Raw genomic sequence first — 21,900 nt, forward strand, 5'->3', positions numbered from 1 at the left:
TGCCAGAAGTATAAATTATTTTTTAGCTGACACTGAAAAGGACTAACTGTTATTTGTTTGGCTGTTGGATCATCCCATCTTTTGCTTAAGCTTCTTTCCTATTTTTACTGCATTGTATTGTAATACGTAGTTTCATCAATGTTTTTCAATAGTTCTTGGGATGGCTATCAGAGCTCAGGACCAACATAACCTTTTATCAGTGCTACTAAACTGTTTGAAGCATGAATATATATCAGAAGGCATTTGTCTGAGGAACAGCTGAAAGGATCTTCAGTTTCCTAGCTATCTTTGCTGCACTAGCTTTTGGTATTTAAGAACAGTAGAACTGAAACAGAGCCAGAAGAGCTTTTCATTCCTAGCATGCAAGGAAAATCCAGGCAATGTATACAGTCTACCATCATTCTCATAAGGCAGAAAGGCTGGGGATCTCTTTTTTGCTGTTTTTATATACTGAGTAGTAGTATACTAAATGCACTAAATATACCAAAAATCAGCTGTTGTTAGGCCAAATACTAGAAATGGCCGAAGACAGGATTGCTTGAAAACGATTTTTCTCAGCTGATCTTCAGGAAGAGGTATACTACAAATCAAACAAACAAACAAAACCCATAGCTGAGTATTTGACTCTCAGAGAACATATTTGTATCAATTTATCACTATCAGTAACAAGTAGTCTGCAGAGTTTTAGGAAAAGCAAACGGTACAAATTGGAGATGTTAGAAGCCAGTGATACAACATCACAGTTTATCCAGCAGACAAGTACATCATCTTGAAAGACTGTCTATAGATTCAGAATAATTACACAGTGAGAATTGTATCACTGTCTATTTAAATTCTTCTCCAGGTGGTCAGAAACCTAGCATGTACAGTAAAAAAAAACAAACCCTCAGGGATTCCCCCATCTACACTGACCATTAGCAAAAGTGGTTAGCAAAAGTGGTGGTGTTGAAGGTACATCATTTGAAGTTGCTGTATAGTCATTTAATCTTCTACATTTCTTATAAAACACCTGGGGCTAGTTCCCATATATCTGCCATTAAAGAGAGTCTAGAGATTAGTGTAGCACCTTAGCTAGCACAGATCAAGTAAGCCACATCTCAATCCAATGGATCCAAAAGTTTCACTTATGCAGCCCCTTCATAAACCATTGACTGTTTTAAACTTTGTAATGTTACTTGGGGATAGGCTTGCCAGTATCTCCCCTCCCCTTTTTCTACCTTTTTCATCTGTTGTGTATCTTGTCTTTGTTTAATGTGATCTTAAGAGCCAGGCAGGGGTGTCCATGGGGGAGGGAGTAAAAAGGTCAAGGTGATGGCTACAACTATACGATCAAAGCCCTGCCCCCTTTTTTATATGTGTCACAGCCACCATTTTTACTTTTTTCACTTCCCCCTGTGGATACCCCAGAGCAGGGCCTCTCTTTTTAATTAATGTAACTCATTCAGAGAGACAATAATGTTTGAAAAACAAGATTAAAATACAGTAAATGAATTATTAACACTTAGTAGATATAAGTACATTATCTACCAAACAAACAGGAACGTTTCAAAGTGACAAGCATTAAAAATATACAAAATGTTTGGCCCCAATTGCTCAATACTTAAACTGTCACCCATACTAACAGAAGGAGTTAAGGAACAGCTGCATCCATCAGTCTCCCACTGTATATAACATGCCAAGAATGGACAGATGTGTCACTCCATAGTCCATGATTGGGTTACTGTCACCAGATCAGGCTTACTCATTATAGAGTCACCCTTACTTCTCTTTATGGATGAGAATTCAACTTTGGTTTTAGCAGCTTCTTCAATCTGTCCCCTTTAATTCATTTTTGTGTCTTTGTTATTTTTAATTATAATAAAAAAAGAATAAGGGTTAAATTTATGTTCCATTGGCTTTGCTATGTTTGTACTACTCACCTTTTAAAACTTCTGGCAAAACCTTCTCTTTTTTTGTTTATGCTGTTCCCTGCTCTACTAATAATCAGGATGAGTTCAACCTAAATCCTATAGCAGTTTTTTTCAACCTTGGCAACTTTAAGATATATGGACTTCAACTCCCAGAATTCCCCAGCCAGTATGTTTGCTGGGGGATTCTGGGAATTAAAGTCCACACATCTTAAAGTTGCCAAGGTTGAAAAACATTTTCCTATAGACTGACATGGGAAGTTCAAGAACAGAGCTGATGGAATAGTTTACACAACTGCAGTTGTTACACCTCTGCTTTACCAATTTGATTTCCTACCCAGCTGTAAATATTTAGGTAGAGATGTGATTTGTGCTGTGTGTGATATATTAGTTCTCAAACCTTAGAATAGCCCTCTCTGAGTTTGTTTTAACCCTGACCTAGGACCTTTCAACACTTTTAGAAGATGAGACAAAATGGTGTGGTGGTAAGGACTCAGCCTTGAAATGATCTTGGATCGTTCCCTTCTTTCAACTTCCTTAGCCCCATAGAGTCATTCTGATGCTGCCCTGGGGAAAAAGAAAAAAAGAAAAAAGATCCCATACAGTACTGGGAATCAGAAATGCAAAACATTGATTAATCTTGGTGAATGAACTGAAGCTACTAATTTTGGGAGGGGTGTTTGCGAATTAGACTCTGCAGGAGAGTTCGCTTTTTTTCTTCTTCTTTTACAGAACTCCCCACAAGTAGAAGCAGGAGAGAATCAGGAGCCCAGGACTGATGGCCATCCTGGGGAAGGGTTGTGGTCACCTGCTGACAATAACTGGGTCAAAACTATAGCCTCAAAGAGGCAGGGCTGCTCCTTTTCTCTCCTTCTAATCACCAGGCAGCCCTTGCTTTGGGATGGCCTGACATTACTCCATTTTGTTTTGTTTTGCTTTTTTATGTTGTATATTTCTCTCCCAAGGAAGATCATACTTCAGATTTTTAGGCTTTGGAGTCTATGGTGCCATCTGCTGTTCCATTTGAGCAATGAAATAGGTTAGCCCTGTGTTTTTATCTGCCCTGTTTTATCTGCCCTTCCCTGTTTCTGACTCTGACTCCTGAGGGAGGAGCAGTTTGCTTAGCCCTGAAGTTGGAACCAACCACTTGCAGAGTTAGGCCTGAAATTAGGCCAAGCCTAACTATTATCTTATCTGTGTCCAAGGTAGGATATTTCCTAAGGTCATAGTTTGACCTCACTCTGATCGTCCTTCACTTCCACATCATGCCAACAGCTCACCTTCTAACCCTATCTCTATACCATGATTAAAGCTGGTAGAATATTGGGCTGAAATTACTCATAATGATAAAAAAACCTCTTAACCATATTTTGATTCTTCCCTTTGAGGCAAATATAGGAAGCACTTCCATAGTGATGGTTCCTTGTTGCCCAATTATGGTTGTCCCATTGGAAGCTACATGCAAATTTGTAACTGACTTTCCATATACAGGGCTTTCTTTCTTTCTTTCTTTCTTTCTTTCTTTCAATAACTATGACCTATTCACTTAGTAGTTTTTCCCAGTGCTGTTTGCATTTGTTACTTAATCATAAGAAATTCACATTTATAAAGCAAAACTAAAAAATATAGTGACTTCTTTATGTCTCTTAAGCATTCCTGTTCCTCCTCCTTTAGAGATGTGATTTTTGACATGGGCCATGATCTGTCAGGCATAGCTGAATGGGAAAGAAAGAGATTACTTCTATGAAGAAGTAAGATAAATTTATTTATTGTTATACACCACTTTAACTGCTTATACAAGGTGAAAAGGGTAAAAATTTAATATTTAAAAAAATAATGTTGAGAGAATTTTAAATAAAAGTTTCAATCATGTAAAAATGGGTCTCTTATTTTTACAAAATTTATTTTCACTTCTTTCATATACATTAGCAAATTCAGCAAAAAAAAGTACAAAAAGTTGTATGCATTTTCATGTTCATTTCTCCCAATACTTAAACATTTCTGTATGTTTTTAATTAAGGTACATTCTTAATCTAAGCTATTTTCTCCAACATAACATGTTTTGTGCTACCTTTTCCTCTGATATAACATTTTTAAGATTCATATTTGTGTGTGCATTTTTTAAATGTCAGTCCACATCATAAAATGACAAGTGTGCATACCAATGGACCAGTAATACATTCTGGTTCACCTAGGCCACAGGAGGTGAGAAGTGAATTTTATAAAGCTTAACTGTAATACTTATTGGAAGATAAGTCTATTCTTTACAAGCTATCTGTAGTACTTGGTCACTTTCAAACCACATTCAGCTCTACTGCCATTTAATGATGGGAGACAGGGCCTACAGACTAGGTGAAAACCATCCAAAAAGCCTTTTAGGATCTTAAGTATTTAAGATGGGTACAATTTGCAAATCAGATAACTGCATATGTATGTATCACAGTCAACTGTTCAGAAATTAAGGAAATATAATTATCATTTCAAGAGTACCCTTATCAAGAGCACCCAGCTTGCTGAGAAAGGTGATGACTGGGGAAGGCAATGGCAAACCACCCTGCTATAGTCTGCCAAGAAAACGTCACGAAAGCAGCGTCCCCCCAAAGGGTCAGACATGACTCGGTGCTTGCACAGGGGACTTTTCACCTTTTTTTCATAATTATCATATTCTGGGAAACCAAGATCTGATTCACTGAGGTGTTTCTGGAAAAATAGCTTCTTTTCTGTCCCTTGTGGTTTTGTTTTTGTTTGGTTTTATTTTCTGGGAAGAAAAACGAATCTGCAGAAAAGATGGAACGATTACAAACAGAAGACAATACAATATGAATCACAAATAAAATTCTATATTTGAAAATGCAAAGTAATTGCACATTAACACCCTTCTCTGAAAGCATCCTTTTTGTGAGAATCCATTCCCAAACAAGCTTCCTGATCACTAGCATTTTTTCCTGACAGAACTGAAGATCTCTCTTTTTGAGATGACATGCTTCTTTATAATCCCATATGAATTACATTGCTATGGAATGTAAGGAAGTGTGTGGTTTCAGAAAGATGAACCTGCACATTGAACTGTCCTTTTCTGCTTATTAACATATCTGTGCCTCTCTCTGGAGGTGAGAGAGAGAGAGAAGGAAAAAGAAAAGAAAAGAAATCAATTATGCTACAATTACGGTTTTTGTCCTGATTCAGAAATGTGAAACATTTTTGGCTTATTGAAATGTATGTAAATAGACTGCAGTTGTCAGCAAATAAATTCCCCCAATATACTTTTAAGTATTATTATTATATATATATATCTGTATTACAAAGGTATGCTTTAATCATTTTCTTTCTCATTAAATGGCAAATACACACAATAATCTTTTCGTACCTTTTGCAAAAAAAAAAAAGAGAAATATTAAGTGGAGATGGTAACAATGATGTCTGTGGGTAGTTTAGAAAGAAAAATTACATCTAGCAAACAGAAATGGAAGTTGTACATAAAACCCCCAAAATATGAAATAACTTGTTTTTGAAAATGGGTAGAAAGTATCAGAAGGGGGTCAGAACTTGATGCAGTGTTACACAACTTCTGTGGCTTTAATTATGTGTCAGGATTTTTGATAGACGCAGTATCACATCCTAGGGCTATAAGAATGAGAAAATGTAGCATACAACTTTCCTTTTTTTTCTTCAGTACTCATAAGAATATGATACCCTCCTTTGTGTCTGGTTATTTCAGATCCTTTTTTGTATCTAGTTGCTCTAGACAGGTTTTGTTATTTGATATCATATAATAAATAAAATAATACAGGATTTAAAGCTCTAATTGGTCACTTACTCAATGCCAGTATGAAGGAAACCTTAGACTAGCTTTCCTTACTTAATATTGATTGATTGATTTTATGTTACTACATAAAATATAGGATACTCCGTAAGTGACCCATCATGCGCAATCATGCCTAAATCATAGAAATGCATAAATGGCTAAAGTGACTTAAGGAAATTTGATAACTGGAAAATACTTCATGTTTCACCCAGCCCCTGATGAGCCCCATACATTCATGGCTTGTGACTTCCATGTAGGTTTGAAAAGTACTTCTTTTGTTGTGGCTACAAAGGTGCCACGTGCCGAGGAGTTCAACAGTCCCGGGCAGCTGTCAGGCAGGTATAGCTGGTAGCTTTGCAAAAATCAGTGCTTGAGTGACAGCTGGCAGGGGATTCCAGCTGACAACAGAGTGTTTCCCTTCTGTAAGAGAAAAACCTGTTTCTTTCAAAGGGGAAGAGAAGCACATGTTGCTGTTGTTACTACAGTACTAGCAGTGAGTCGTATCTTTGAATCATGCCAAATCTTGCCATTTTTTTTTAATGAACTCAGATTGCCCAGCTGCCAAAACAGGAAGTTGTTCAGCCTGAAGTTCAGAGAAGGTTAGGCAGGTTTCAGGGTCAACCCACAGCATTTGTATACTGTCTACTTGTTCCCATGAAGACCTGCTGATGATTTCATATGTATCCTATTGGGCCCTGTGGATTACGAGTTGTAAGGAAAGCTCATCCTTTTCTCTTACCCACTTACCAAAGCAGCTGGTCCAGCCTGCTGCACCCTGTAGCTGTGGGAGGACTAGAGCCCGCAGGCTAAATGGGGAATTTAAAGAGCCACAGAGCTCATCCATCTAAAAGAGACATCAGGTTGAGAAAGGCTGTGCTGTAGAGAGACTGCTGGATCCCTGGCTTGTTTCTTTCTCCAGCCAAGTCTCATGAACCATCCTGGCCCTCTGTTATTTGCTGCCTTTCATCCTTCTATTAAGCAATTTTCAAACTATGTTGTTAGTACTTAAGAGATGATAATATGGTCATTTCCTTTGGTGTAGTGCACACTCTGCATCTAGAGATATTTATGGAACCATATGCATATTTTTCTTGCTAGACTAATTTGTGTCAGGAAAAAATAGACAAGGGGGAAAAAGTGTAACTGCTGTCTGTAATTGAAGGTAACCTGTGCCTATTATTAACCTGTTAAGCCAGAGATACTTTAGCATTTAGCCGGCTAGTCTGCATCCTTAGATTATTAGGTGATTAACAGAAGTACTTGAATCCAGATATCAATTTCTTCCAAATTCTACCCTACACCAAAAGCTTCCTTAAAAAACTGATTGAGATTCCTTCATGGTAAAAGTGATTCTGATTGAACTTCTTCCATAATTTCAAGCATGGCGAATTTGCCTATCTCGAAACAAAAGCAGATTTTTGTGTACTTTTCAGAACCAAGCATTTGACATTTTACCTCCATTTTATTTCTGGAAATTTCAGTGCTTACCTCTTACAGGTATGACAACTAGAAGATGACCCAGCTAGAAGCACATCAAGTTCAGCATATGCATATACATTAGAAGAAGAGCATTGCTCTGGCTGGTCAAAAGGAACCAAGGCCGTCTTTCCTGGAGGTTTGGTCCCCTTCAACCAGCTATAGCAGTGCTGACCTTATTCACTGCTTTACCACATCATACATTCAACTAATTCATGTTTAGGATTTTCCACTTCTCAAATCTCCAGGAGGTTCTACCCAAGCTTTTCTGTGTTAAACTGTTGTCAGGCAAAAAGGAAGGTGCAGATGCTTAAAACTCATATGTACCAAATCTGTGCCATTCTTTAGCAGGGCAAAATGATCTGTCACAAACTAGTTGGCTGTGCTCAGAGACCTTGGCCTCTTACCAAAGTGGCAATGTTTACCTTCTAAATAAGAGCCAAATGTGTTAACTAAGTTAGTATGGCTATTACAGTACAATGCTAACAAGCGGAGTCCTCTGAGGAAGCAGACATCTTATAGATCAAGGTCCATATTCTAAATATTTCTAATAACAAGAGAGTAACAAAAATAATACTTGATTATATGAAAATAATACTTGATTATATTTCCTAGTCTATTTAGTTCCTTTAATGCAATAGTTCAGTTCAAAAGTACTTCCAATAGTCCCATTCAAACCATGAATCCATAAATTCTAAACTCAGGTTTAGAATATTGTTCAAAAATTGTTCTATGTGACTATGCCAAGAAAGCCTGAAATTGAAATCTTTCACATACAGTACACACTTTGGAATTATTCCCCTCAAACATAGTAGGATTGTTTTTGAGTAAGCATTTGTCAATCTCAGATTAATGTAAGTGACTGCCAACTGATAGCTCACATGTTAATTGTACTCCATCAGTAAACAGCATCTCAATTTATCCTGAAAGAAGTGTGGGAGATCTGGTTCTTGTTATCAGTTACAATGCTCTTCAAATGTTGAAGTCTGGGTCAATATTGTGCCATATATACAACTCACATATGGTTATTCCATCTCTTTAGGGCCAGCAAATAAGATAACTTAGTTGAGAGTATCATTTTAATTTTCTGGTATACAATTTTTTAAAGTTACAATTTTATAAAGTTACAAGATTAAAAATGATATAATACGTACATATGCTCTCTTAGGAGGGAGCTGGATACTCTTACTTAATGCAACTCATTTCCATATAGTTTCCTGGTCAAATTTTAAGAAACCTCTTCATAAACTAAGTTGGTTCAAAAATGTCTGGGAGACCAACATAAAACAACTTATCACAAATCAGATCTCTCTTACACGCTGGTAATTTCTTAGAGAAATGTCTCCACTGTTTGTTTGTTTTTTAAAAGAAAAGCCTGTGTTGATTCTATTACATTTCTGTGCAAAGCCTCAACAACAATGAATTCTGTATTTTAAAAAAAGATCCCAACCTTTTTCATGTTACATCATGATTACATCTTTGCATTTTATTTTTATTATTAGCTTTTGAAGAATAAGGTACCGTTGTGAAATTGGATAAGCATTCTTTCTTCTCTTCAGAATCTTCATATAGCTTTCTCTTCTTCATTTCTACTTATCTAAAAGGCATCATGGTTTCATTTTTGATAATAATCATTTCTGCTGACATTTGAATTGTGAAGGTCTTAAAAGTGTTTGAAGGATAAAGTTATGTTTATGTAGATGTATTCTAGCAACTGATTGTTATTTTTCCTTGTTTTCTTTAATTAACTAAATTTTCAGCACTTCCATTCATTATTATTATCATTATTCATTACCATTCCATTCCTTACCATTGTCATTATTTAAACCATACCTCTAGTCATTAATCTGTTAAGAAACATATCTAAGATAGGAAAGACTGATGCTGCAACTTGCCAGATTATCTTTAAGCTGTGTAGGAGAAAAAATACAATATACATGAGATGAATGAGCTTGCCACAATAATTTCCTAAAATGAATTTAGAAGGAAATCCTTTTAAGAGAGTTTTTAAAAGATATATTGGCTACGTTCCAACATACTTTTCCATGTATGTTGTCATTATTTAAAAGGCAAATATGTAGCTTCAGATCATTTCCCTCAATAAATAAATGAACAAGTATAACGTTTTTGACTCATTTGTTTAACTGGGTTTGTTTTATCGAGGTTTAAGACTTGCGTGGAGAACAGATCACCTTTTTAGGTAATACTGCATTTATGCAGACATATTAAAAATTCAAAAGGGTTCACAAACTTTTAAGCACCACTGTATGTGCAGAAGTAGATGACTAGATGATAGATAGATAGATAGATAGATAGATAGATAGATAGATAGATAGATAGATAGATAGATAGCACTTTTTCACCAGCAAAATTGAATCAAAATCTTCCATTGGGCAAGACCAATTTGTAATTGGAGCATTTGAGGAGGTTGCATAATACTATACAATGAGAAGGATGTTCATGTTTTCAGCTTTATTTGTTCTATTTCATTTTGTGTATTTGAGCTTGAAAGTATCAGAAAATCCCAGACAACAAGCAATCTCTTTCATTGACTAGTGTTCTATTTAAAATAATGAGAAACACAATGCTCCATAAGGAGGTATGAAACAAGGAAGCATGAGGATTAGCTTTCACATGACAAAGGTCTTGCTAGAAAAGGTGGCCCCACATTGACTGAGGATATCTGCAAACGGCCAAAAGGAAACCACCTTCTTCTGATAGAAGATTTCCCATTGGCTGCTGTGTTCAGAAATCTAAGGGGAAATCAGGTTCTGTGTTTTTTAATTCATCTTTGCATATTTTAATGGTGCTGGTGTAAAGATGACCTTGTATCAGGATTATCTGATCCCTTGTTAGAATTCCTGAAAATCTCTCTCTCTCTCTCTGTAGGAGATCCTTGCAACATTTGAACATATAAGCAAGGCCTAAATTTTAATAAAATCAGAGCACTCCTGCCAAATCACCAATATAATACATTTCTGTAAAGTTTATCATAATAGCAGATAAAATGTTCCCAAGCAGGATTGTTGGGCATCTGCTGAAGCCTAGATCCCAGCAAAAATACGAATGTCTAGAAATGTATCTAGAAATATCTAGGAAATATTTCTAGAGCATTTGGTTTGATCCAGCTGCAACCTTACTCATGAGGAGTAAGGCATATAGGTACTTGAAGAAAACTAATGAAAGCAGCTATATTTCTCATGTATTTATTTATAAAAAATTAATGCTATTAATAAAGTGTTTTCTTTTTTCTATTTCCCCCTCCCCTCTTCCCAAAATGTTCTTTTCTCATTCTTTCTCACCAAAACTACTTCTCTGACAGATTTTCCTGAATCCCTCTTTGTGATCCTTAAGAGAAGATCCTTAACATCTTAAGAGAAGATGTTATCTCCAGCACTGAGATGATCCTGACAGTTCTGCAACCATGCTCACAAGCAATCATGGAGCACCTCCATAGGATAATTCTGAGCCAGTTTGAAGCTGACCTGCTGAACCCCACAACACTGGCTCACTTGAAGAGTGGGTGGGAGGGTGGGTGGGTTGGCTGGTTGATTGTTGGTTGCAATACTATGGCTGAACAGTGGTGGCAACTTCCTCTTCCTGGAATGAAGTGATTGATTGATTGATTGATTGATTGATTGATTGATTGATTTTGTTCCCGCCCATCTCCTCCCACCGGAGGTACTCTGGGCAGTTAACTCTATTTTTCACCTACCCCCAACTCCCCCCCATAGAGGCTTAGCATAACAGCATCCAAATCATGAAGTCTGAAATATGCCCTTATCTTCCTTTCTCTTCCACTCCAGCTAACCACAACCATGATTACAGATTTTGGGAAAACATACTGGCACAATATCATAGATTGGCTGTTGTTTCATCTGTAGAGGCTCACATAGAACACAAAGTAATTGTGTCCAGGCAGATTGTCTTTCTTTCTTTCTCTGTTTTGCAGAAAACATCCTATGCACAATTTCCTGTCACATGCATTGTGGATGCGGGCTGCTAACATTTTTTTAAATGTCTTTTTTGGCTTGAAGTGGGGGTGAGGAGATCATTGCTATCCTGGAGCCCTGAGACAAAGTAGCTTAGGCCCAGTCACATTTTCTCAGGCCAAGCTACCTCACATGATTGTTACAGTGGAGAAAAATTGGAGGAGGAATTGCTCTGCCTGCTGCCTTGAAGGAAAGGCAGGATATAAAACTAGCAAATAAATAAGTCCAAGGAGTGGAGCACTGAATGAATGAGGATTCACACTTTCCTGTTGGAGAACTGATGGGAGTACTGATAGCTCATGGTGATCTCATCATCCTTTCAACATATTGAGGTTGGAGTAAAAGTAGCCACACGCTCAGCTTCCAAATGGTTTGCAGGGACTGGAGAAGGGGTGTGGGCAATGTGAAAGTTCTCACAGTCAAAGAGTGAAAATAGAGAAGTCACATATGTTTGGAACACAATATTATGCATTCATATTAATACGAAGTAAAGCTGGAGTTTGAAAAAGCAGGATAGAAACAGTATTTGTGCTTTTGAACTTTGATGTTAAAGAAGGCTCCTGAGAATACCTTGGACAGCCAAGAAAACAAACAAATGGACCATCAAATAAATCAACCCAGAGTTCTTACTCAAGGCACAAACAATCAGACTCAAATTATCATACTTCAGACATATTATGCAAAGACCTAGCACTGTCCTAACAGCCAGGAACCACGCTGAGACAAGGAATAGGTCTCTAGTGTTTTATTACTGCTGCGTAACAGAGAATCCTAACAAACTGAAGAAGCGTGGGAAAACCCAAACATATAAACACCAAAGGCTAAGGCGGGCCCGATCTGTGTCTCTTTGAATGGCCACCTAATTCCTCAGTACTACGCATGCGCTTTACAGCCTGGATGGGATCCCCCGGCTTGCCATCCTCACTCATGACAAGCACTCTGAAAAGTCTTTAATGCTGGAAAGGTGGAAGGAAAGAGAAGAGGATGACCAACAGCAAGGTAGAGGGACTCAGTTACAGTGGTGATAGGTGCATCATTGGAAGACCTAAAGGACCAGGCTGGGAACAGATCTTCCTAGAGAAAATTTATGCAGTCTCTAACACCTGACAAGAACTCAATGGCACATAATCAATCCATCAATCAAAGCTGAAGACAATCAGAAAACCTTCCTTCCTTGCTGTTAGAGAGAGTAAAAGGCATGAGTGGGCATACTGCTCACATTAAGTAGTTCAGTCCCTTGTAATAAGATTTCTCCATAGTGAAATGAAGTGAAATTTTGGTTGGATTTTTGCCAGGGTTTAAAGGCCATGTGTATGTAATAAGAATCTTAATAGTAATCCTAGCCATTTGAACATAAATCACTCTCATATACCCACCTTGGCAATTACTGTGAATTCCATATGGCCCCTCTTCAGGGGCAAGAGGCTTGTTTTTTTTAAGAGAGATTAGAAGAGAGATTATCAAAATGTACCCAATGTACCACATACGTCCTCACCACTAAGGGTATGGACAACGGCAACAATTGGAACTTGCTGTGAAGGTGGCTTGCTGGAACAACACTGAAGAGCCATGTGGAGCTTTGCAAGTACTGATGAGATAGGGCAGAGTAGACCTCTCTTAGGAATTCTGGAGTGAAATTCACTGTAGCTTGCACAGAGGAAGAAAAATAATGCAAATAACTGGGTATGGCAGGGAAGTTTGGTGCTATCTCATGGCCCCACTAACGAGGTTTTTCCCATGCCTAGTTATGAGCAGAGATGAAGAGTCACCCAAACAGATCTTTGTGTCAGTGGCCGTCCTGCTCCCTCCTATACCCAAAAGGGGTTTTCAGGGGTGTTAAATGTAGGACAGGCTCACTAAGCATTTCAACCACAGTGCTTGGGCAGACATGTACTGTAGGAGAGGTAGAAGATCAAGTAAGTGTCAAATAACTCTTTCATTTGCCCTCCCACCAAATATCACCAGCTCACAGGAAAAACTGCCACCAGTCATTCTCCTTAACTTGGAAAGGGGCTGGGGCTAAAATGAAGCAACTTACAATCATAACATTCTTTCACCTGAAACAACAGCATGAACAACAAATAGTTGAAAACACAAATAAAACAATAAAAGATAGGCAGTATATAGCATCATTGGAACACTCACGGAAATAGCTCTGTTCTTAACATCTGTCTAAAAGCTATGAAGGAAGGGGCCAGCATGTTCCCCACTAAGGAGGCTACTCCAAACTACCAATGCTGCCACAGAGAAGCAGCACCATCTAGCCTTGGCCCTCTCATCTCTCAAAGTGTGAGACCATAAGTAGTTTCCCCCAGAAGATCTAATGGGTCAGGCCAATTCTGGCTGGAACAGGCAGTCCTGCAGGTACCCAGGTGCCAAGCCATAACAGCTTGATAGGTCAACACCAGCACCTTCAATTGTACCTGGAAACCAACTGGCAATCAGTGCAGGGCTTGCAGGACCAGTGTTATGTGCTCCCAGCCCCAGTATGCAGGCTGTTGTATTCTGAACCAATTGTAGTTTTTGAGTAATTTTAGGGGTAGCCCCATGTTAAGCGAGTTGCAGTAGTCTAACTGGCCAGTACAATGAGAGTGTGAATTATTGTAGCCAGGTCCTCCTGCACCAGATAAGGCTGCAGTTGGCCCACCATTCAAAGCTATACAAAGACTCCTCTAGCTGCAGCTTCTATCTATTCTTCAAGAAGGAGCCAGGAATCTAGAAGGATCCCAAAATCATGAATCTGCATCTTTACAGCGAGTGTTTGCTCATCCAGAGGTAACACAGGTGTCAGTAGAGAATCCTGATGTGTAAACAGCAGCTCCATCTCACATGGGCTAGAATGTTTGCAGCATCATCCCTCCAGTCTGGGATGACGATGATGATATAATGTTGGATATCATCAGCATACTGGTGATCCCTCACCCCAAAATGTCAGATGACCTTCCCCAATGGTTTTTTTTTTTTTTTTTAAATATAGATATTAAAGAACAGGGGAGAGAGGACTAACTCCTATGGCACCTCACATATCAGGACCAGCAGGCTGGCTGATATCTCATTGCCCCACAGGATTGAAACAGCCCACTGAAGAAGGATCAGAAGCACTCTAAAACATTGCCTCCAATCCCAAACCACAGGAGCAAATAAGAAGGAGTACAAAGTGAGATTATTGCAGAAGCCTCTTTCCAATAATTCAGTGGATAGCACCTTTGCAAAAAATATTGCTAAAACTTTCAGAGGTCTTCATTTTTCTATTTTATTACACCAGACCCAGAATTTCTGTACAGCATATGCAGATTTACTGAAAACAATAGTCTCACCAATTTGCCAAATATTCTATTGGTGATAGAAAAGCAAACCGAGTGTGGAGATGCACTAGATTAGGGACTGAACTGACCATAGACACTGTCAGATCCAAAGTGAGATGCTGCCAGTGAAGCAGATACTCAGCTATCCTGAAACAGGGGTCAGGCACTATTAGCTGTGCCCATTAGAAACAGCAGGGTAAGGCATAGGATCCTTAGGAAACTGAGCCAGCGTGGAAGTTGAATCTATTACCCTGTATGAGCAGAAATTTAGAATGATCAAGATCACCAACAGCAGCCAGCCCAGCTGAGTTTTGGGAAGGAATGACCCTTTGCTTCTAGGACAGAGTTTGCCAAGACACCTTCAAGGCATATCTGAGACTGAGCTCTGCTCTCTGACTAATCCCTCCCACTTTGCAGTAGCTCCTTTTTGCCTAACAGACATTGAGCAGGTGCCTGCAAATAGTTCCATACTTGGATATATTCTGGAACTGGTTGATTATAATGTGGTGTGGTTTCCTTTATTTCTTTATTTTTTAAAAAGAAATGGATGCTATATCACTTTTGACATTTTGACAGCCGCCCAGAGTCACTTGTTGAGATGGGCGGTTATAGAAATCGAATAAATAAATAAATAAACAAACAAACAAATAAATAAATTTTGTTTGGCCTGATGGGGATTGTCATGGTGGGAGGGAAGAAGGAAACAAGCACCTGAAGGGGTTCATTCTTGGTCTGGCAAATGCTCCCAGGTGGCCAAAGTCATTTACATTTCCCTTCAAAAAGATCATGGTGGATGGAGGACAAACATTCTCATCCATATTAAGATATATGGCTGCTCCTGGTTTAGCATTCTATCCCAGGGACTCAGAGCAGCTTTTCTAAATGTTAAATAGTTGTGTCACAATAATCTTCATGTCTAAGGAAACGAAATGGATACTTGAGGAAAAAATGACTATGTGGACAATTAAATATTTCAACCTTTTTATTTGTTACATAAATTACTGAATAAATACCAATAAACTACAAAGTGTTATCCAATAATACTTCTGCAAATGCATAAATATGGTGTTATAAATACATCTTATAAATAGAGACAAAAGTATATTCCTCTTTGCTCCTCCTTGAGTTTCAAATATCATAAGCATTGCACCTTTCAGGAGATCCATGTAGATCAACAAGACAAATAAAAAACAGGCTACGAATGATACCAAATTAGGACAGAGCAAGACATTCTTTTTGAAGCTGAAGAGAAGCGGGGCTTTCAATGGAGACTTTTTTTTCTGTCTTAGTGGCTGGATGGTAGACATCTGAAAACCTCCCCCCCCACACCAATTAAAGAAAGTGACCATTCTTCCATTCAGTATGCTCCCAGAACATTTAAATATTTTGAAACACTATAACAGATCTGAATAAAATCTTCCCTAATTCTAAAGGTGGCCATATTTCTGTGAAATTCAAAGCTAGCAGTTCCTTTCCAATTAGCCAAGCAAATGTTGTATTATCCTGATTGTTTCAGCCGATGGTGAATCACGTGACACCCTTGGTCATTTTTCAGCTACGTTAAAAAATCTTCTTCTGGTACGCTTTGGAAGCAGGAAAGGCACAGGTGCAGCCAACAGTGACCACCTGTTTCTCCAGCCAATAGGTTTGCTTGCAACCAATATGCTTGCGTCTGAGAACTAAGATCTCCTGCTGAATAGGAACAGAGTTCATAGCATAGTTTAGACCATTCCCTGTGGAATCCAGGCAAACGGTATAGCGGCAGCTGGCTTCAGAAATTATGTATGGGAATCTGTTAGGATCTTCCTTAACACTGTAAGTTAACACACAAAAGACAAAGAAAGATGTGATTCACGTGATAGCAAAACAGTTTCCTCTATTTTCATAGTATCCGTTTGTTGACAAGAAAAAGAGATTTCACCTTACAAGAAAGAGCTTGAAGTTGTTGCTTAGCATTATCACTATGCTAGTCCAGAATTTGTCAATGAGTCAATTCCTTATGTGGGCCTATTCTGAAGAAAGGTTATTCTCATCTCAGATAGTAGATTTAAGAAAGGAACAATAAAGAAAATTCTCCTAGATTATTTATATTGTCATGAATATGAGTGCAAAGACTTGAACTGGCCAATTGACTAAAAGTTGTGTTCACAAAGCCGTATTATATTTTTGCAGAACAATAAGTGTGATCATCAAGGATCTAATGGACTGATGAAAAATTCAAGTGACATTTGCCTATACAAGTATCAATCATCCTGTCTATTGTTTCAGAAAATGTGTATAGCATTTACATTTGCCAACCACATAAGACCTTGCAACTTTAGCAGTTCTTGCGTCCTAGACTTTTGAAGCACTCAAAAAACATTATGGGATTGTCACTTCCATACGATATCATAGTCAATATAGTTTAACAGTAAGAAGGTGAATTGTACCTGTAATCCCATGGAGAAAGAGATCTGTTTTTGACATCATGAAGCATCCTGTTGACTGGTTCTCCATGAGGAAGATGTATGTGCACCTTCACTGTCTCTGGGAACTTGGCATTCTCTTGGATTTCTGGCTGAGTTGGGCAGTTGTCGTCAGTCATTCTTGCACTGCCTTCCATCTTGTTTTTATTACTGTTTCCTCCATGGGCTAAATTCCCCACTGCAAGCACCAGTACCAGCAGCCTGATCTGTAAAAGAATTCCTGGATGTATCAGACATAGGTAAGCACAAAGTGCCATCTCTTGTGCAAAAAAAGGTCCATCCCTAGTAGCTTGCATTATTTTAATATTAGAGTTTAGAGTTCAAATATTTAATTAGTTGATGGGAAGCAGTGGTTAATTTCCAAAATGAGGGGGACCAGGGCTCAGGATTAAATGAAATGCTGAACTGTATTGATTCTTTTCATGAAAATAATTGTCTTTAGAGGGTATTGAGAATTGTTTAAGACAGCCAGTGTGGTGCTGTGATTAAAGTGTACAACTAAGAGTGTAGAAATTCAGATTGCAAACCACCAACAGCCATGGAGGCTCATGGGGTAATTTTGGGCCAGTCTGTCTCTTTCTATCTCATCCCAACCTCCCTCATAGGATTGTTGTTGGGGAAAAATTAGGAGTAGGAACACTACAGGATGTATACCACCTTGAGCCCCTGAATGAAAGGTGGGATATAAACCAAATAAATAAGAGAGAAAGAAAGAATCATCCTTCAGTTTATCCTTCATCCTCAGAGGATCTGAGATAAGTATAGTTATATAGAAAGAACTAGGCTCTTTCCATTTTTGTTATCAAATAGATTGGAAGATTTTGGTCCATGAGAAAAGGACATAATAACTGTAACTTGCACATGGAAGAATTATTTAAAGAAACTACGAAGACAGACCATGTGTGCAGATTAAGTGTTAGATATCTGGAGGTAAAGAGACAGAAGGAAATTAACAGTTTTCTACAGCAATAAATAGTGCACTCACCAGTAAGGTCAATCTTTGGGATGTCATACTGTAACTACCCTTCTTGTTGTTATGACCTTGACTTGCTTGATGCTCTGCTTAGTAGCTCAAATCCTGTCCACAAGTGCAGTAGCATCTCTTTTTATATTGTCTCCGGAATCTCAGATTTTTTTTTTCCCATTGCAATGAAGTGATAGATTTCCACTTGTGGTTTTGGGGCTTTGTGGCTGGCTTTAAAAAAAAAAAAAAACACGATTTCCTTCCAGGGCTATGTCTCATACAAACAAGGGGATATCAAGGGGAATCCACAAGGTTTTTGGATATAGAAGTTTTAGACCGAATGATTTGTTTGAATAAAATATAGATGTTATGCAGGATAATGGCATATTTTGTAAGTTTGCCTGATCAGCTTTGAGGAGTGTGATGAGCAGTGAGCCATATATTCTGTGATTATAGCCTATTCTTTAAAAAAGCCATTTAGAAAGCACTGCACATTCATGATCTATGTATTAAGAGACCACAACACATACCTGTCACTTGTATAAACTCCATCATTAACCCGTCTACAATTCACCGTAAAATAAACGTCATCTTTGTCTGGGGCCACTGCATATTGCAAAATTGTACTTCTTCCATTTGTTCTTCCTCTAAATAAAGGTGATATTAGCATTTTAGCATGGCATCCATGCTTCCTTTTGAAGTTTAGGAAACAGTGTTTTTCCTCTGAGCCAAAGCCATTTCTTCTGATGTGCAAAAACTAGCCCTTTCAGGGACTGTTAAACAGTAAGGCTGTATTCTGTCCTTGAGTGTTGCAAGTGTTAAAGAAACAAACAGGTGGGAAAGGAGGAGATGCAACATATTTTAAGGGTGTCTGTCTTTTCTCATGTCTAATCAATGTTTTTATTGTTTGATTTGTTGCTTTCTGATGTATCACATATATTGAATGTACGTATCATTGGTTTCTGTACCCTATATAAAGACTTGATCCCTCTTAATAAAATGCCTTTCATTTTGCCTGAAGTACCTGTGGTTCATATTGTCGGGGGCGGGCGGGCGGGGGGCAAAAAAGCCACTTTGCAAAGGTATTGGGTGTTTCTCTCTCAAATTCAGGGACTCCACATCAGCTTGGAAGCCTGAGTTTTATGGGCAACAATAACAGAGATAGATAGCTGTGAAAATATTTTCCTACCTCCAACTAAAAATTTTTTGGAAGTAAAGATGGCATGGACATCTGGATTCAGTAGGTATTATGAATAATTTCAAAGAGCAACTGAATTCTTCTAGTCAACTGTTAGAATTGCCAGGCACCCCCTATTAACCACACATATACAAAATTGCATGTGTTCTCCTGTATAGTCAAATGTAAATTGAGAGAACTTTTTACTGAGGTGTAGCACGCATAAAGCAGATTTATGTACTATTTTTTCATTAATTTGATGAACTGCTACATTTACTTTTCGATTTGAGAAACTGTTAGGACTTCCGGGGAAGCAATGACAGACTGAAGGCTTCACTTTTTGCACAGCTGACGACCATGGAGAAACAAGGAGCCAGTGAACAGATCGGCACCTTGAAATTCCTCCCTGGATGAAGGGGAGGACCTGGGATTGCCCATAAGCATTCCATATGGATGCTTCCTGTGAAGAGACCATAAAACAGCAGTCTCCAGTGGGTGTAGAGCTCTGGGAGCTGAGGGAAAGTCACCTTTGCCCAAGCCACAGTTTGGAGCCTTCAGGTGGACACTGGGTTTGCCCACGTGCTTTCTGAATCACTTCGGGAAATGGTTTGTTAACTGCTTTTTGGATATCAAGAACCTTCAGAACGACAAGTTTCATCACACCGGGTGATTCTCCTTCAATCCTTTGCGAAAGAAGTTATATGAACTTAAAACTTCAGAACTTTTTAAAAATTATTCTGAAATAAACAGTAAAGGGTGATTAGAATGTTACATTTAGAAAGTTTTAAATGGACTAAGGGACCAGATGGATTGGAAATAAGATTTTGAATTTAATTATAAGAATCCTTCCTGTGGGTTGTTTAAAATCATATTAAAATATATGAAGATTTTGAATCTAAGTGTAAGAAACCCTCCCATGGGAAAATGTTGTGGATTAGAGAAAAATATGATAAGAGGAGACTTTGAAGGCTGGACACCAGAGGCAACCAGAAAGAGCTAAAGATTATAATTAAAGGAGAAGAGACCCACCAATACAGAATGGAGAAAAGTATTTTAACTTTGGAAGAATTCAAGTGTATTTAGCAACTATGCACTCAGAAATTTCTCTTAAGTTTGTCTGCTACCATAAAAATGGGTTTAAACCCATGATTCAATCAGGGTTGAAAAATATATATGATGTTCTTTCTAGTAGCTCTTAATGGGTTTTTCTTGACCAGGACTGAATGATTAAGCTTTAAATATTTGTTTATAGATAAAATATAGGAAGAAAAGGTTTTGGGTTTTTTTTGGTTAAAATATAGATGTGTTTATTTCTGGTACATGTTAAACTTGAGAAGAAGTTTCTGAGAGGAGAAAAAGACAAGAAATTAACTTGTGGGATACTATATGAAGGGATTAAAGATTAAGGTTTTAATATGTTGCTGTTTCTGGTAGCTCTTAATGGATTTTTTTTACTAAGTTCAAATGATGAGGCTTTAAGTATTTGTTTATAGATAAGAGGTAAGGAATGGGAAGAAGAAAAAATTTTGTTGTATCTTCAGAGAAAATTATGTGTTACTGTGTTAAAAAGTAAAGTAAAAGAATATGAAACTTATTTATTTGACTAAGGTTAAGATATATATGTTGTTATTTCTGGTAACTCTTAATGGACTTGCTGATTATTGAATAACTTTATAATTTGTTTATAGATAAGAGATGAGATACAGGAAGAAGAGATCTTTGGTTGAAATGTTAGAGAAGATGAAATTGTTTGTACTTGTTTTGATGAAGGGGGAAGTCATTTCTTTATATTTCTTTTTTCTCTTTTTTTCTTATGTATTTTTTCTTTCCTTTCCCTTTTTTTCTCTGCACTTTTCAATTTTTTTTACTTTTTATATTTTTCTTAGTTTGTGTTAGTTTTTTATCTTTACATTTTTAAACTTTAATACAAATTATTATTAAAAAAAGAGAAACAGTTAGATTAAATCTCAGTCACACACACAATTAACTTGATAAGCATTCAAGTTCAAAAGGCAGATAGATTTATTCATGTGCTCATACGGAGAAGCAATAATCTATGCTGTACCATAAAAGAGAAAAATATGTTAGTAATTATGCCAACTCCTTAGCACATAAGTAGCACAGTAAGTCTGAGTAATTTAAAGGTAGAAAAATCAAAAAGTAGAATAAGAAGTGGAAGGAAACTGTGTGGAAAGTCATTTTTAATTTACCAATTTATACCCTTTTTCCAAACCAAGCAACACATGGAAATGATGCAACCAGAAGGAATGCTAACGTTGATGAAAATTATGGACTGGACAGATGAAATGGATAGACAGGAAACATCCATGATACCTGCTTATGTGACATTGCTTACTTTGGCTTATGTGGTGATGTGCAAAAGCTTTCAAAATGATGTAGTGGTCTGCACAAAGAGGAGAGCCAGTTTGGCCTAGAAACCAGGAGACTGTAAATTCTAGTCCCGCCTGAGGCACGAAAGCTGGCTGGGTGACCTTGGGCCAGTCCCTCTCTCTTAGCCCAACTTGCCTCACAGGGCTGTTGCTGTTGTGGGGAAAATAGGAGGAGGAAGGAATTATTAGGTACGTTCACTGCCTTAAGTTATTTATAAAAATAATAAAGGATTTTAAAAATCTTCAGCAAAGGATCGTTACCTTGTCGTGGTGCTGGAGCTTGAGCACCTCAATGATGCCATGAGCTAAACCGTGAAGGGCCACCCAAGACGGGAAGGTCATGACAGACAGGTCAGACTAAATGCGATCCCTGGGGAAGGTAATGGCAACCCACCCCAGTATTCTTGCCGTGAAAACTA

At 37.9% G+C, this 21,900-nt stretch overlaps 1 protein-coding gene across 1 annotated transcript; it reads right to left on the bottom strand.

The window, feature by feature from the left end:
- Window positions 1–16,045: 16,045 nt before the first annotated feature.
- LOC134495754 (interleukin-17F-like) lies at window positions 16,046–17,207 on the bottom strand. Its single transcript, XM_063301435.1, has 2 exons — window positions 16,915–17,207; window positions 16,046–16,298 (listed from the first exon to the last, which is right to left on the bottom strand). Exons 1-2 carry the CDS (start codon window positions 17,205–17,207, stop codon window positions 16,046–16,048), a joined length of 546 nt encoding a protein of 181 aa, XP_063157505.1.
- Window positions 17,208–21,900: the final 4,693 nt, after the last annotated feature.

The sequence above is a fragment of the Candoia aspera genome, chromosome 1 (genome assembly GCF_035149785.1).
Source record: "Candoia aspera isolate rCanAsp1 chromosome 1, rCanAsp1.hap2, whole genome shotgun sequence".
Classification (NCBI taxonomy): domain Eukaryota; kingdom Metazoa; phylum Chordata; class Lepidosauria; order Squamata; family Boidae; genus Candoia; species Candoia aspera.